The sequence below is a fragment of the Diabrotica undecimpunctata genome, chromosome 9 (genome assembly GCF_040954645.1).
Source record: "Diabrotica undecimpunctata isolate CICGRU chromosome 9, icDiaUnde3, whole genome shotgun sequence".
Classification (NCBI taxonomy): Eukaryota; Metazoa; Arthropoda; class Insecta; order Coleoptera; family Chrysomelidae; genus Diabrotica; species Diabrotica undecimpunctata.
In genome coordinates, this window is record NC_092811.1 from 91599707 (window position 1) to 91616013 (window position 16307).

At 33.4% G+C, this 16307-nt stretch overlaps 1 protein-coding gene across 1 annotated transcript in view; it reads right to left on the reverse strand.

The window, feature by feature from the left end:
• Nucleotides 1-16307, reverse strand: part of LOC140450291 (uncharacterized) — a 35660-nt gene that overhangs the window by 9667 nt on the left and 9686 nt on the right. Inside the window, exon 2 of the mRNA XM_072543834.1 lies at nt 8249-8476. Coding sequence (XP_072399935.1) covers nt 8249-8476 — 228 coding nt within the window. The remainder of the gene's footprint in view (nt 1-8248; nt 8477-16307) is intronic.

A 16307-nucleotide genomic window follows, 5' to 3' on the forward strand; every position in this document is an offset into this window, starting at 1 on the left:
ACAAAAACCATAGCAATGTGGTTTTTAGATGGTAACCATTAAAAAACTTTAAAGAATTTCCGTGGCAACGTTATTTTAACACGCATTAGTAAATTGTTTTATTTAAGTTGTCAGTATTTTAATTTAAGTAAAAAGTTCGTTCAATTCAATTCTGAAAAATGGTTCGATTAACGGAAATGCATAAAATAACAGTTTTACTAATGATTGGTTACGGAGATAACACCCGAACACAACAGGAAGTAACTCGCCTATTTCATGAGAAATTTCCTAATTTACCTCCTATATCCCAAGGAACAATAAGTAAAATAGAGAAGCAGTTTCGCGAGTTTGGTCATGTAAGGCAGATAAAAAAAGCAGCTGCCAATGCACTGAGTGATGAACTCAAATTAGATGTGTTGCTTGAGTTTCAGGACAATCCACATACATCGAGTAGACAGGCATCCACTACATTCAATGCTAGTCATACATCGATAGTAAACATATTAAAAGAAAATAAATTGCATCCCTATAAGATGATACCTACTCAGGAGCTCATGGAAGACGATTTTGATAGGAGAACTTTTTTTTGTGAGCAAATGATGGACATGTTGGATAACAATATTATCCAATTAGAAGACGTTATGTTTTCTGATGAGTGTACTTTTTCACTTAACGGTCATGCTAATCGGCAAAATTTCCGCTACTGGGCCACGAAAATCCTCACTGGATGAGAGAAGAACACACTCAATACCCTCAAAAGGTTAATGTTTGGGCAGGGATTGTAGAAAACAATATCATTGGTCCCTTTTTCATTGAGGGCAACTTGAATGGCAACAATTATTTGGCACTACTTCAAAATGATGTCATTCCAACGTTGACAAATTTATATCCTGATCCCGGAAGCCCTCAAGTTCCAGCGAATACGATATGGTTTCAGCAGGATGGAGCACCATCACATTACCAACTTCATGTCCGGCAGTACCTCGATACAATATTTCCCAATCGGTGGATAGGGAGGCCAGCGCGATCACCTGATCTTACATTATTAGATTTCTTTTTATGGGGATATTCGAAGAGCCATGTGTACAAAACTAAACCTTCTGATTTAAATGACTTAAAAAACGAATAACGCTTGCGATTAGGTCGATAACGCCTGTTATGTTAAATAATGTTAGAAGACAGTTTTATTTGAGATTAGGATGTTGCCAAGACGTTCGCGGTGAACATTTTGAACATCTACTTCATTAACATTCATAGTTATTTTTCGTGTTCTACATTTTATTACGATTTGCATTACATTTTAGTTTTTGATTGTATTGTAGCGAATTTCGGTAACCACATGATTTTAATTTATTTTATCTTAATTAATCTTAATAAACTTGAAAGCGACAACATTTTTGAATGGAGAATGAAAAGACCTTTCAAACAATATATCACAAGCCTATACTTTCGATTTTAAAAATTGGGGATTGTACCTGTCATTCTAAGGGGGTTGAAGGTAGGGGTTGCATATTTACGTTAAAGAATGTCAAGTTATAATTTAAATTTGACGTGTTTCGGGATTTTTTATAAATATGTACAGTAACCTAAATAATGAATTTATTCCATTTGGCTTTTACACACTGTATACAGGGTAAAAACTTATGGAATAAAATTATTTCTGTCTCTGTTTTTTTAAGTATAACCAACGCTGCAGAAGTTACAGAGGGGCAGATACCAACAGTGACTATACACTAATAATAGCAAAGCTAAAAGAAAAACTACCAATAATTCCAAAACCTTTAGAGATAGATTCAATTACCAATTAGAGCGCATTCAAGAGAAGCAGGTTATAAACAGACTGGAGGAAGAAATAAATAAAAAAGTAGAGAATCCAGTGAAACAGTATATAGAAGAAGAGTGACATACCATACAGACAGCCATGTCGGAAGCAGCGGAAAAGTGTATAGGAAGAGAGCATATAAAAAGACGACAAGACTGGTTCGATGAAGAATGTAGGAATCCTTTGACAAGAAGAAACAGGGCAAAACTACAAAGAGATATATAAAATAAATAGAAATACCTAAAATGCGATTAAAAACTATGTGGCAAGAAGAGAAGTGAAAAGAATTTGCAGAAAAAAGAAAAGAGATTAGCTAGAAAAGCAATTAAAAACATAGAAGAAGCCTACATAAACAAAGAGGTAAAGAATTTCTACCAAGAAGTTAAGAAATCCAGAGAAACTACAAAGAATAATCCACAGTATTGCAGAAATAAAAAAATTCTAAATTCTACCCTATTGTCTTTATTCACTGTACAAGTCCATTTGGAAAACCCAGTCGTATTGTTCAATTCACTACGTTCACTCAAATATATTTTACAAAGAAAATAATTTATGCATATCGTAAATTTTGTTTACTACAGGTAATCCAAAGATAATGGACTTTCATTTCTTTGAAATATCTTTCATAGTTTATCAGTTGAATTATTTTGAATTATTATGTTTTATAATTTGAAATATATTAAGAGCAAACCAATATTATTTTTAATTTTACATAGCATAACAACTCTCCAGGATATCTTGAAAATTTATTTAGATGGTCTATTTAGTAATTTTAATTTTATCTTTGGCAGATAAAATGAATCATAACAATATATATACATTGTAACCTCGGAAACCTTTTTTGGATGGTGCTAGAAAGGTCACCAATGAAGACACTGCGGACGGCAGCCAGATGGTTGGTGGAGAGCGAGTCGTGGGTTCGAAACTAGCTTTTGGAACCGGGAATGGGTCCAACGGACGAAATAAGTAAAGATAGGATAAGAGATATTAGAAAAGATACAGAAATAAACAAAAAGATAGATGGGTAAAATTACCAAAGATACGATAAGATAGAAACAGGGCGCCACTCAATGTTTTGGGGTTTAAGGAAAAAATTAAGAAACCTTAGAAAAGAAAAGAGATAAGGAAATATATTTAGGTTCAGAGACCAAACCCAAGAAAAGATATTAAGAGTTAATTATTAAATAAATTTGGTCAACACACTATATAAACAAATAGTAAACATATTAGTTAGACTTCGTCCACCTACTTACCTACAAAACTTAATCAGCCTGATTTTTCTTCTGGTCGAAGGCATAATAATAATTTAATATAATAAGCAAATATTATTTTATTAATATATCAGGAAACTTGTTAGGAGTCGACAAATAAAATACATACATAAAACAAAAACAATATATTCAACAACACAATGATGTCGGTAGCTGAATGTACATACAAGTAATAAAAATACACTATCAATTATCAAATGGTGGTGTACACATAAAAATAAGCAGTGCACTTCGAGGACCTAACATGTTTTAATTGCATTTTAAATGGCAGTTTCTACAAGGTTCTCGCACCTTTCTTTCCTTTATAGTATTTTTAGTCTTGGAACATTATGTAGGACATAATATTTTTTGTTGGACATAATATGGTTTTGCCGTGGGAAATGGATTTTTTGGATAATCCAAAATGGACCATTTTGGATCTAATACATTTGAAATGCAGAAGATACTGCTTTGCTCTAAGCGCAGTGTGTACTTAATACTGTTTATAAAAGTCGAAAATTTTAGTCGAAACAGCGAATAAAAAACACCAATAGAATGAATAGAGTGAACATTTTAATCCCAGTGAGTCAAAAAAGTAGAAAATTGACATTTTGGACATAATACAGTTTTGCTCTGGGGTACGGATATGAATTCTTTATGAATTCTATGTGAATTCTGTATGACTTCGTCATACAACATTCCATATTGTAGAAAAACTATTGAGAGATACGGATGATACAATCCTTTTACCCTATGACGGCCGATATGTAATTAAGATATGATCAGTGGGCCTCAAACAGTGGGGCGTTAATATTTAATTCCGATCGCTTGAAAAGTAAAAATATTTAATTTCCTGTATTTTATGTTCAGTAAAATATTGGATTTACTTTATCAAAGGCAAACAAAATGAATATAATATGTATATACAGGGCGTGTTAAAAGAAATGGGACGGAATATTTCGAATACTCGAAATTATTTGTCATCAAATGTTCATCAAGGTCTCTATAAGTCTCTATTTTGCGTAGAGTGAAAATTATACGAAAGGTTTTGCATGCAGTTAAATTGGAAACAACTTGCCAAATTGCTGGTATGTCCAAATTTGAATAAAATACATCCAAGACTTTACTTTCTGCAGCCACTGTATTAAATATAACCTTGAAACAAATTGGCACTAAATCACTTCCGAGTTTTCAGCAAAACAAAATGTTTAAACATGTGTAGTCTAGTAATTAATACCAAAGCTATTGAGAATATGCAGTCCAGTAATTAGACCGAAAGTACTTTATCGTTTAATTAAAACACACCATAAAGTCCGAATTGAATTCCCGAAACACTTTTTTGTTACTTCTTTTTAGCAAACGATTTGTCCTATTCACTGTCTGATATTTCACTGTCAGAGTCGTCACTATCTGAATTGTCTATCCGAATAATTAGAGTCCGGACTTCATCTATAACTCAGTTTGAAAAGACTGAACGATTATGTCTTCCGTATGTCTAATACAATTTTGCCATTGTTCTGTCTTTATTTGTTCTAGCGATTCTTTCCATAAACTAAGAACGTCATCTGTTGTTTTGGATGCATGTTTATCATAAAAATTTTTGACTATACCCCAAACTAACTCAATTGCATTATAGTGGCAATGGTATGGCGGAAGTCGAAGAACTTCATGGCCATATTTAAGAGCCATTTGGTCATTAACAAATTTCTTTTGAATTTTGTGATCTCCACACCTTTGAAGTAAATCGACTTTTAAAAATATGCCACCGTGATAAATTTTCTTTTCTATCAATCACAACTTTATTTCTTCTTTTGTCAAGCTGCTTGAAGGACATCTCTCTTCTACTCTAAATTTTTTTAACAAATTTTCTTCAAGTCATTTTTCAAAAATATTTGCATCCATATTGCCATGGTAATTACCTGTATTCTTTGTGGACGCAAAAATTAAACTAACGTCAGGAATAAAACCCTCATTATTTCCAGCATGAAGTATAATGTACTGTTTACCATTACCGGAACGACTAGAAGAATAACATTTCGTGGTGCCATCTTGCCAGGATGATTTTGACATATTTCCTTTGGCGAAAATCCAAGTTTCATCTAAAAATACTACTTGCCTCGGACTATCACACGTTTTAGTGTTCATGTATTTTCTTAAAACATGCCACCGTTTTGAAACAACATAAGAGAGTTGACGCAATATTTGTCTATTATTTGTCTTTTTGGGAACGGACAATTCCTGATTGATTTCGCAAGAGAAAAAAATATGATCATAATGAGCACATATTTCGAAAGAAAAGAAATACACAAGAAAACATGGATATCGCCAGATAGAAAGACTAAAAACCAAATAGACCACGTGCTCATCGAAAAAGAAGAACAGCAATGTATAAAGAAGATAAAAACATACAGAGGACCAGACGCTGACTCAGATCATTACATGGTGGGCATCAAAATTAAGCAACTGATACCAGAAAACAAAAACAAAATAAAAAAAAAGAAATGTATACATAACCCAATTCGATTAGCAACAAAGAAAGAGCAAGAAATATACGAGGAAACAATGGAAAGAGAACTAAAAAAGATACAAATAGAAGAACAAACTGAGAACAAATGGGAAAACATAAAGCAAATAATGAACAAAGCAGCAAAAGAATGTAATAAACAAGAGAATAAAAAGAGGAAAGACTGGTTCGACATAAAGTGCTAAAAATAAATAGAAAGAGACAAAGAATAGAGATAGGGAGCAAAGACAAAAAGTAAAGAGGGTGCTGAGAGAAAAGAAGAGAAAACACATAGAAAATAAGCTAAAAGAAATAGAAGAGAATTACAGAAATAAAAAAATAAAAAACCTATATCAAGGTGCTAGAAATGAAAAAAAAAAGGTTTTCAACAAAAATCCATATTCGTTAAAAACAAAGCGGGGAAGCAGAAATAGTCGAAAGATGGAAAGAGTATTTTGATGAATTACTAAATGGCAATAATAAGTCAAACCAAAGAGAATGTATGGAAGCAGAAGCAAGAATCGAACACTTAGAAGACATAGAAGATAATTCACCCAGCAAAGAACAAACCGAGGAAATCATAAAATAATCTGAAAAACAACAAATCCCCTGGAAGCGATAACATGACAGCAGAGATGATGAAATATGGTGGAAAACTGCTAAATAATTGGATATACAAGATCATAAAGGAGATAAGGATAAAAGAACGAATACCAGAAGATTGGAAGGAAGCCATTATTTGCCCATTACACAAAAAAGGAGACAAAATAGAATGCAGTAATTACAGAGGAGTAGCGTTACTAAATACCGCATATAAAATCCTATCAAAATCCATAAAAGATAAGCTAGAAAAAGAAGTTGAAAATATAATAGGCGAATATCAGTGCAGATTTAGACGAGGGAGAAGCACAACGGACCAAGTATTCATAATCTGAGAATTACAAGCAGAAAGCTATGAACACAACTTACCAACGATAGCGCTATTCATCGACTTCCAGCAAGCATACGATAGAATAAAAAGGAAGGAATTAAAAGAGACCCTTGAGGAACTGGGAATTAGCAGAAAGTTGCGTAACATGATATACTTACTTTAGAGAATACAGAAAACAGAGTCAAAGTAAACAATCATGCATCGGACAAATTTATAGTAAACGAAGGAGGACTCCAAAAAGGGTACTAAACTACACTATAACTTTAAAAAAGAGAAAAGGAAGGCCAAAAAATAGATGGAATGAGGAGGTAGAAAAAGATATGGAAGAAATTGGACTAGAAGGCTAGAAAAGAAAAATGAATAACAAGAAGGAATGGAGAAAAATCACATATCGAGCTAGAGAAGATCTCAGTACATAAAGGAAAGCGAAAATGAAGAAAGAACAAACTTTTTAAGCCATGGGCCTCTAAGGCCTTTAGTGCTATTGTATATATATTTGTCTTTTTATATCGAAAACCTAAATGTTTCAGCACTCTTCACAAACTTGTTAAACTTATATCACACAGTTCCTTGTCTTTTATTTTTTGTACCACAACACTAATAGTTACATGTTCTTTGGCTTTATACATGTTATATTATATAATATTTTTAATTGCAAGTTAAATTGACTGTTGCAAATCTAAAGTTTTTGGATGTCGACGATTTCTCTTTCTTACTTTATTTATTTCATCCTCACTCATGTTATTAATTCTTCGGAATGTCCTCTTTGAGATACCGCAAGCATCACATGTGCGTTTCTGAACTGGCATAACAGATGTCAATGGACTCATATTATTTTTTTTTTTCAAATTGAAATAACTTTCGACTTTTAGAACTAAACGTCGTTCTTCTGGAGATAACCCACTACGTTTCGACTGTATTTTATTTTCTTTCAAATTACTCATTTTGCTTTATAGTACCGCTTTACTACACTACTATAAAAAATAGGTACTTATATACAACTACTACACCCTAAAAAGGACGAGGGTTGTACAACAGACGAAACAATCGAACACAAATGATTTAATAGCCAATGCTAAACAAACATAAACACTGCATTGATTGTGATTGCAAAAACCGTTCGCATGTTTTAAATAAGATTTTTGCTGATTATGTATTTTGTTAAATTATTAAATAACACCAATACAACCCACGACCATCAATTAATTTTTAACGATAAACAGAAGAGAAATATGATGACGTTTGAATTTGATCTACTTTGTCGATGGCAGTAACAGAAAGATATTTTTAAACAACATGAATCATTTTTCAATGATTGTGTGGATTTAAGAAATACATTACTAAATAAATTTTTAAAGCGTGTATAAAGGAGATTACAATTATTATGACACATGGTATTTACTCCTTATTTTTCAAATAATATGTTCTTGTAAAGGCATAACTTTGATTATTGGGTAAACCTACATTATACGATACGTCAGAAGAAATTAAAAAAAATTGACATGTAATAAAGTTTAAATAAATATTCCGTACTCGTACTATTGCAATAAAATATTAAAACCAATAAATGATAACTTGTTGAGCAGTGTTGATTGAAGTTATATCGCCGCTTATCTGGTCCGCTAGTAATAAAGTTACCAGCATTTAATTGCAAAGTGGTCTTCTTAGGAGGAAAATATTTTAGAGAAGTAACGGACATACCTGTTATGTTACATTAGCTACTTACTTAATTAACTATTACTTAATTAAATACTACTACTAACATGTTCATTTCTATATGTAATTTTGCGTTCTGTTCTTTAAGTTCTTCTAGGGATTTCCTTAAGTTTTTTAGTTCATTTTCTTTTAACTCCAAAGTAAAATTGGCATTTTCTAATTTGACAAACAGTGTAACACAATCCTCAGTAATGTCTCTATCGTCAATGTTAAAAAACACTTTGTAAATATTTTGTTCAGTTACACTACTTCGGCATATCGGGCAACTTTTGGTTCTAAAAATTTTAGAAACTGCTAAATACCGTCGAACCCGCTTATTGAAATAGCCTTCGTGCCAAGAAAAAATATTTCTATAACGAGGATATTATAATAACCGATTATTGGTGGCTAGTAGAAATAAGGGAACCGAATATACGTAATAATAGTACATAGGTACTATACAGTGTGTAAAAGCTAAATGGAATACATTCATTATTTAGGTTACTGTACATATTTATAAAAAATCCCGAAACACGTCAAATTTAAATTATAACTTGACATTCTTTAACGTGAAAATGCAACCCCTACGTTCAACCCCCTTAGAATGACAGGTACAACCCCCAATTTTTAAAATAGGAAGTATAGGCTTGGGATATATCGTTTGAAAGGTCTTTTCATTCTCCATTCAAAAATGTTGTCGCTTTCAAGTTTATTAAGATAAATTAAGATAAAATAAATTAAAATCATGTGGTTACCGAAATTCGCTAAAATATTCTCAAAACTTATTTCCCGTTTAGGTCTTGATAATGAGAAAGTGAACAAAAACCATAGCAATGGGGTTTTTAGATGGTAACCTTTAAAAAACTAAAGAATTTCCTTGGCAACGTTATTTTAACACGCATTAGTAAATTGCTTTATTTAAGTTGTCAGTATTTTAATTTAAGTAAAAAGTTCGTTCAATTCAATTCTGAAAAATGGTTAGATTAACGGAAATGCATAAAATAACAGTTTTACAAATGATTGGTTACGGAGATAACACCCGAACACAACAGGAAGTAACTCGCCTATTTCATGAGAAATTTCCTAATTTACCGCCTATATCCCAAGGAACAATAAGTAAAATAGAGAAGCAGTTTCGCGAGTTTGGTCATGTAAGGTAGATAAAAAAAAGCAGCTGCCAATGCACTGAGTGATGAACTCAAATTAGATGTGTTGCTTGAGTTTCAGGAAAATCCACATACATCGAGTAGACAGGCATCCACTACATTCAATGCTAGCCATACATCGATAGTAAACATATTAAAAGAAAATAAATTGCATCCCTATAAGATGATACCTACTCAGGAGCTCATGGAAGACGATTTTGATAGGAGAACTTTTTTTGTGAGCAAATGATGGACATGTTGGATAACAATATTATCCAATTAGAAGACGTTATGTTTTCTGATGAGTGTACTTTTTCACTTAACGGTCATGCTAATCGGCAAAATTGCCGCTACTGGGCCACGGAAAATCCTCACTGGATGAGAGAAGAACACACTCAATACCCTCAAAAGGGTAATGTGTGGGCAGGGATTGTAGGAAACAATATCATTGGTCCCTTTTTCATTGAGGGCAACTTGAATGGCAACAATTATTTGGCACTACTTCAAAATGATATTCCAACGTTGGCAAATTCATATCCTGATCCAGGAAACCCTCAAGTTCCAGCGAATACGATATGGTTTCAGCAGGATGGAGCACCACCAGATTACCGACTTAATGTCCGGCAGTACCTCGATACAATATTTCCCAATCGGTGCATAGGGAGGCGAGGATCGATTGAATGGCCAGCGCGATCACCTGATCTTACAATATTAGATTTCTTTTTATGGGGATATGTGAAGAGCCATGTGTACAAAACTAAACCTTCTGATTTAAATGACTTAAACGAACGAATAACGCTTGCGATTAGGTCGATCACGCCTGTTATGTTAAATAATGTTAGAAGACAGTTTTATTTGAGATTAGGATGTTGCCAAGACGTTCGCGGTGAACATTTTGAACATCTACTTCATTAATATTCATAGTTCTTTTTCGTGTTCTATATTTTATTACGTTTTGCATTACATTTTAGTTTTTGATTGTATTGTAGCGAATTTCGGTAACCACATGATTTTAATTTATTTTATCTTAATTAATCTTAATAAACTTGAAAGCGACAACATTTTTGAATGGAGAATGAAAAGACCTTTCAAACGATATATCACAAGCCTATACTTCCTATTTTAAAAATTAGGGGTTGTACCTGTCATTCTAAGGGGGTTAAAGGTAGGGGTTGCATTTTCACGTTAAAGAATGTCAAGTTATAATTTAAATTTGACGTGTTTCGGGATTTTTTATAAATATGTACAGTAACCTAAATAATGAATTTATTCCATTTGGCTTTTACACACTGTATGTACATACATACGTACAGGTATATGGTGTTAGGTCTTTTTATGTCAATAATATAGTAGTCTAACTATTAATTCAAGCCTGAAAATGAAGTAAAACAATCGTAAAGAGAGATTAAGGAGTTAATGAAACTGATCAAGAAGAACCAGACACTTATAATCATGGGAGATTTCAATGCGAAGGTAGGGCGAGGACGCGTTGAAGATGTCGTGGGTGACTTTGGCTTAGGAGATCGAAACGAGAGAGGTAAAATGCTAATCCAGTTCTGTCAAGAAGAAAAATTAGTCATTGCGAATACCTGCTACAAACTGCCACCTCGGAGACTCTACACCTGGCAGTCTCCACAACATACGCATGACGACATCGTAAGAAATCAAATTGATTTTTTATTGATTAATCAGTAGGAGATAAAATCAAGGAGTAAAAACGTACCCTGGAACAGATATCGGATCTGATCATAATCCGGTAGTAGGAAAATTGTAAATTAAGCTTAAGAAAATTAAAAGAAAATCCATAAAGAAAATTGATATAAACAGCTTAAAACAACCAAACGTTAAACTAAAGGTCACAGAAAAATTAAATGAGACAATAGCGGATATCACAGCAAGATCTAAACAACCGGCCAGTATAGGAGACAAATGGAATTGTATTAAAAAAGCTATCGTAATCACCACCAAGTCTCTGATCGCTTCCCAAAAGTACAAAAAGAAGAATTGGATGACTGACCAAATATTATCAATGATGGACGACCGTAGATTATTTAAAAACAAAGACCGAACCAAACATCAGCAGATTAACCGACAAATACGAAAAGAGTGTCGCAAAGCTAAAGAACAGTGGCTGCTAGACAGGTATTGAGTAATGGAGGAGTTGGAAGAAAAACATGATCATTTTAACGTATATAAACTTGTTAAAGAAGTGACAGGTCATACAAAACCTTGCAGTTTTAACAGTATTGTGAAGGACAATAAATTAATTACTGATCCCAAGGATCTACTTCAACATTGGAGAAACTACACACAGCAACTATACTCAGACAACGCTAGAAGAAACTCTGAAAATGAATATAAAAGTAAACCATCCCCCAAAATATTGAAGTCAAAAGTTGTAAGGGCAATCAATTAGAGCAAATGGGGAAAAGCACCAGGTCCAGACAACATATACATAGAGGTTCTAACAATGTTGCGAGAAGACAATATAGACGCCTTGGTAGATCTTTTTAACGACATTTATGGATCCGGTCAAATAACACAAAATTGGCTTCAATCAACCTTTATATTAATCCCAAAAAAGCCAAACGCTAATAGTTGCGACCAATTCCGAATGATGAGCTTATTGAGCCAGGTCCTAAAACTCTTCTTAAAGATAATTCACACAAGAATATACAACAGATGTGAAAGAGACATTAGCCCCACACAGTTCGGTTTCAGACAAGGACTTGGCGCAAGAGAAGCACTTTATAGCTTAACTGTCCTACTTCAGAAATGCAGAGATCAACAAAAAGATGTCTTCCTATGCTTTATAGATTGCCAGAAAGCGTTCGATTCTGTTAATCATTCAGAATTAGTAAGATTGCTCCAGGAACGTTCGATATATGAGAATGGCCTTAAAATCATAAAGAACCTTTACATGAATCAAGTGGCATTCGTGGAATCGACTGGAATCTACATCATACTTCTAAATCGAAAAAGGTGTAGACAGGGTTGTGTTCTGTTACCCCTCCTTTTTGATCTTTACTCTGAAACGATTTTCTATAGAGCTTTAAGTGACACTATTAGACAGACTATTAGTCATCTTCGCTATGCTGATAATACAGTCATAATAGCTGATAGCCAAAAAGCGCTACAACGACTATTAGATAGAATAAATACTGAAGGAGAACGACTGGGCTTAAAGATTAATATAGAAAAGACGGTAGTTGAATACCTGAAGATCTAGAGCCAGACATAGAGATACGTAGCAGGATTGAGCAAGCCAGAACAGCATTTACTAATAAGAGAACCTTGCTAAGCAACAGCAGCCTTAACTTAACGCTTCGATATCGCTTTGTAAAATGGTACATTTACTCCATACTGCTATATATTGTAGAAACCTGGACCATATAGGCCAATGTGATGAACCGATTGTAGGCCTTTGAAATGTGGGTATTTAGAAGACTATTTAAAATTCTCTGGACAGACCACACAACAAATGTCGAAGTATTAAATCGAATGGGCAGAAAACAAGAATTTTTGCCAATAATAAAAAGAAGAAAAAGTGCTTATCTGGGTCATATATTTCGAAATTCCAATTAAAGCTTTTTATGGAAGGGAAGATAAAACATAAGGGATTGGACAAACCTCGATGCCCATGCACTCTTTAGAGCACACACAAGACCGAGAAGAGTATGCTAGAATTGTCGCCAACATCCACTAATTGGATATGGCACCATAAGAAGAAGAACTATTAATTACTTTATTAAGAAACCAAATTACATTACCTATCTGTGCATGTATACAATAAGTATAAAATATATAGATATTTACAAATTTTCTTAAAAAAAAACACACAACAGAATTATACGAAAATGGTTGCGTTTCGATTTAATTTGAGCTTCTTACCACTCCCTGACACGTGTTTCTGGGTCTTCCCGTCATCAGAGAGAGCTTGTAAGAAAACTCAAACTAAACCAAAACGCACCGACTACTCTAGCAATTATAGAAAAAATAATTACCAGAGTATGCTACTAGAGACATCTAGTGATGAAAGATGAAGTTAAATGTGTCGATAGCAATTAAAGTAAATTGTATACTCACGCTTAATCAAGCCATTAAGAGCGATGCTGGGAATATTTATATTCCACTATGCATCAACAATTTACTCATATAAATTACCATCTTTCTTGTACTCATTGCGTCGAGTAAGAACGATAAATATACGAAAATGGTTGCGTTTCGATTTAATTTGAGCTTCTTACCACTCCCTGACACGTGTTTCTGGGTCTTCCCGTCATCAGAGAGAGCTTGTAAGAAAACTCAAACTAAACCAAAACGCACCGACTACTCTAGCAATTATAGAAAAAATAATTACCAGAGTATGCTACTAGAGACATCTAGTGATGAAAGATGAAGTTAAATGTGTCGATAGCAATTAAAGTAAATTGTATACTCACGCTTAATCAAGCCATTAAGAGCAATGTTGGGAATATTAATATTCCACTATGCATCAACAATTTACTCATATAAATTACCATCTTTCTTGTACTCATTGCGTCGAGTAAGAACGATAAATATACGAAAATGGTTGCGTTTTGATTTAATTTGAGCTTCTTACCACTCCCTGACACGTGTTTCTGGGTCTTCCCGTCATCAGAGAGAGCTTGTAAGAAAACTCAAACTAAACCAAAACGCACCGACTACTCTAGCAATTATAGAAAAAATAGTTACCAGAGTATGCTACTAGAGACATCTTGTGATGAAAGATGAAGTTAAATGTGTCGATAGCAATTAAAGTAAATTGAATACTCACGCTTAATCAAGCCATTAAGAGCGATGCTGGGAATATTTATATTCCACTATGCATCAACAATTTACTCATATAAATTACCATCTTTCTTGTACTCATTGCGTCGAGTAAGAACGATAAATATACGAAAATGGTTGCGTTTCGATTTAATTTGAGCTTCTTACCACTCCCTGACACGTGTTTCTGGGTCTTCCCGTCATCAGAGAGAGCTTGTAAGAAGAAAGGTTAATGGCTTGATTAAGCGTGAGTATATAATTTACTTTAATTGCTATCGACACATTTAACTTCATCTTTCATCACTAGATGTCTCTAGTAGCATACTCTGGTAATTATTTTTTCTATAATTGCTAGAGTAGTCGGTGCGTTTTGGTTTAGTTTGCGTTTTCTTACAAGCTCTCTCTGATGACGGGAAGACCCAGAAACACGTGTCAGGGAGTGGTAAGAAGCTCAAATTAAATCGAAACGCAACCATTTTCGTATATTTATCGTTCTTACTCGACGCAATGAGTACAAGAAAGATGGTAATTTATATGAGTAAATTGTTGATGCATAGTGGAATATAAATATTCCCAGCATCGCTCTTAATGGCTTGATTAAGCGTGAGTATACAATTTACTTTAATTGCTATCGACACATTTAACTACAACAGAATTACTTATTTTTTATTGAAAAATAATCGGAAATGTTCGCCTGATTTTTTTTGTCACATAAAATATTAGTCACTTGTTGCTCTAAACTAAATTATAATAATTAGAAAAATTGACATTGGATTGGCCCTCCAGAAAACTTCTTATTCTTCTTCTTATGTTTCTCCTTATGATTCATTGTTTGTCTGATGATCTTCAGTATCTTGTGCATGTCATTGGAGCTAGCTGAAGACGTTGTGTCATATAAATCCATATTTGTTATAATTTTTCGTAAAACTTGTTTATTTAATTCCTCTTAAAAGCAGAAATTATTTCTTGATCCATCGGTTGAATAAGTAAAGTTGTATTGGCGGGCAAAAAATGGATTGTTATATTATTCAGCCTCACGTCAAGTTTATGACCAGAGCAGTTATCAACAAATAACAGAACTTTTCTATTTTTTTTTCTGTTATTTTCTTGTCGAAGCCATTCTTTTTAATTAAAACTGTATTTTACGGGTAATGATCTTACGGATTTAAAACACCTTGGACTTTTTGATTTTTCAATAACATATAAATTATAATTTACATAAAAAAATGAAAGAATTATGTATCTGGAAATTCACGAACAAACACACCTAACCGATTAATTGACAAAAACAATAAACCTATTAATAACCCAATTGAAATAACACAAGTATGGACTAAATATATTGAAGATCTTTTCATGGGCACAAGAACGGAACCAACACAAATTGATAACGAGGAAGCTCCAATAATATTAAAATCTGAAGTCCAACATGCCATAAACAACTCAAAATCTAGCAGAGCCCCTGGGCCAGATGAAGTTCATATCGAGCTGATTAAACTTATAAACGAAGACAATTTAAGTGCAATAACTATACTCTTTAACAACATATACAAATCTGGTGAGATACCTACAGAATGGCTGTTATTGACCTTTGTTCCGCTACCAAAAACCAAGAACCCCAAACACTGTAATGTCTATAGATTAATCAGCTTAATGTCACACTTATTAAAAACATTTTTAAAGATTAAACATGCAATAATATTCAGAAAGTGCGAATGGGATATGAGTAATAAACAGTTTGGCTTTCGTAACGGCTTCGGAACAGTGGAAGCTCTGTATAGTTTCACAACTCTTGTCCAAAAATGTCGAAACCAACAAAAATATCTTTTCGTTGCGTTTATAGACTATGAGAAAGCTTTCGACAAAGTTAAACATAACATTCTCATGGAATGTCTAAATAGAAAAGGACTCGACAAAAATGACATTAGCATAGTGAGAAATCTCTATTGGAATCAACAGGCTGTGGAAACATTAGATGGAAATAGCACGGATGCGCAACAGATAAGTAGAGGTGTGTACTTTCATAATTACTATTTAATATATATTCCGAAGAGTTATCTACGCAAGCACTTGAAAACTGTACACAAGGGATCAAGATAAATGGTGAAAATATAACATCTTGCACAGAATGGAAAGAGACAGAGAACTTTCTACCACCATTAAAATGCGAAAGACAGCATATTTGGAGCAC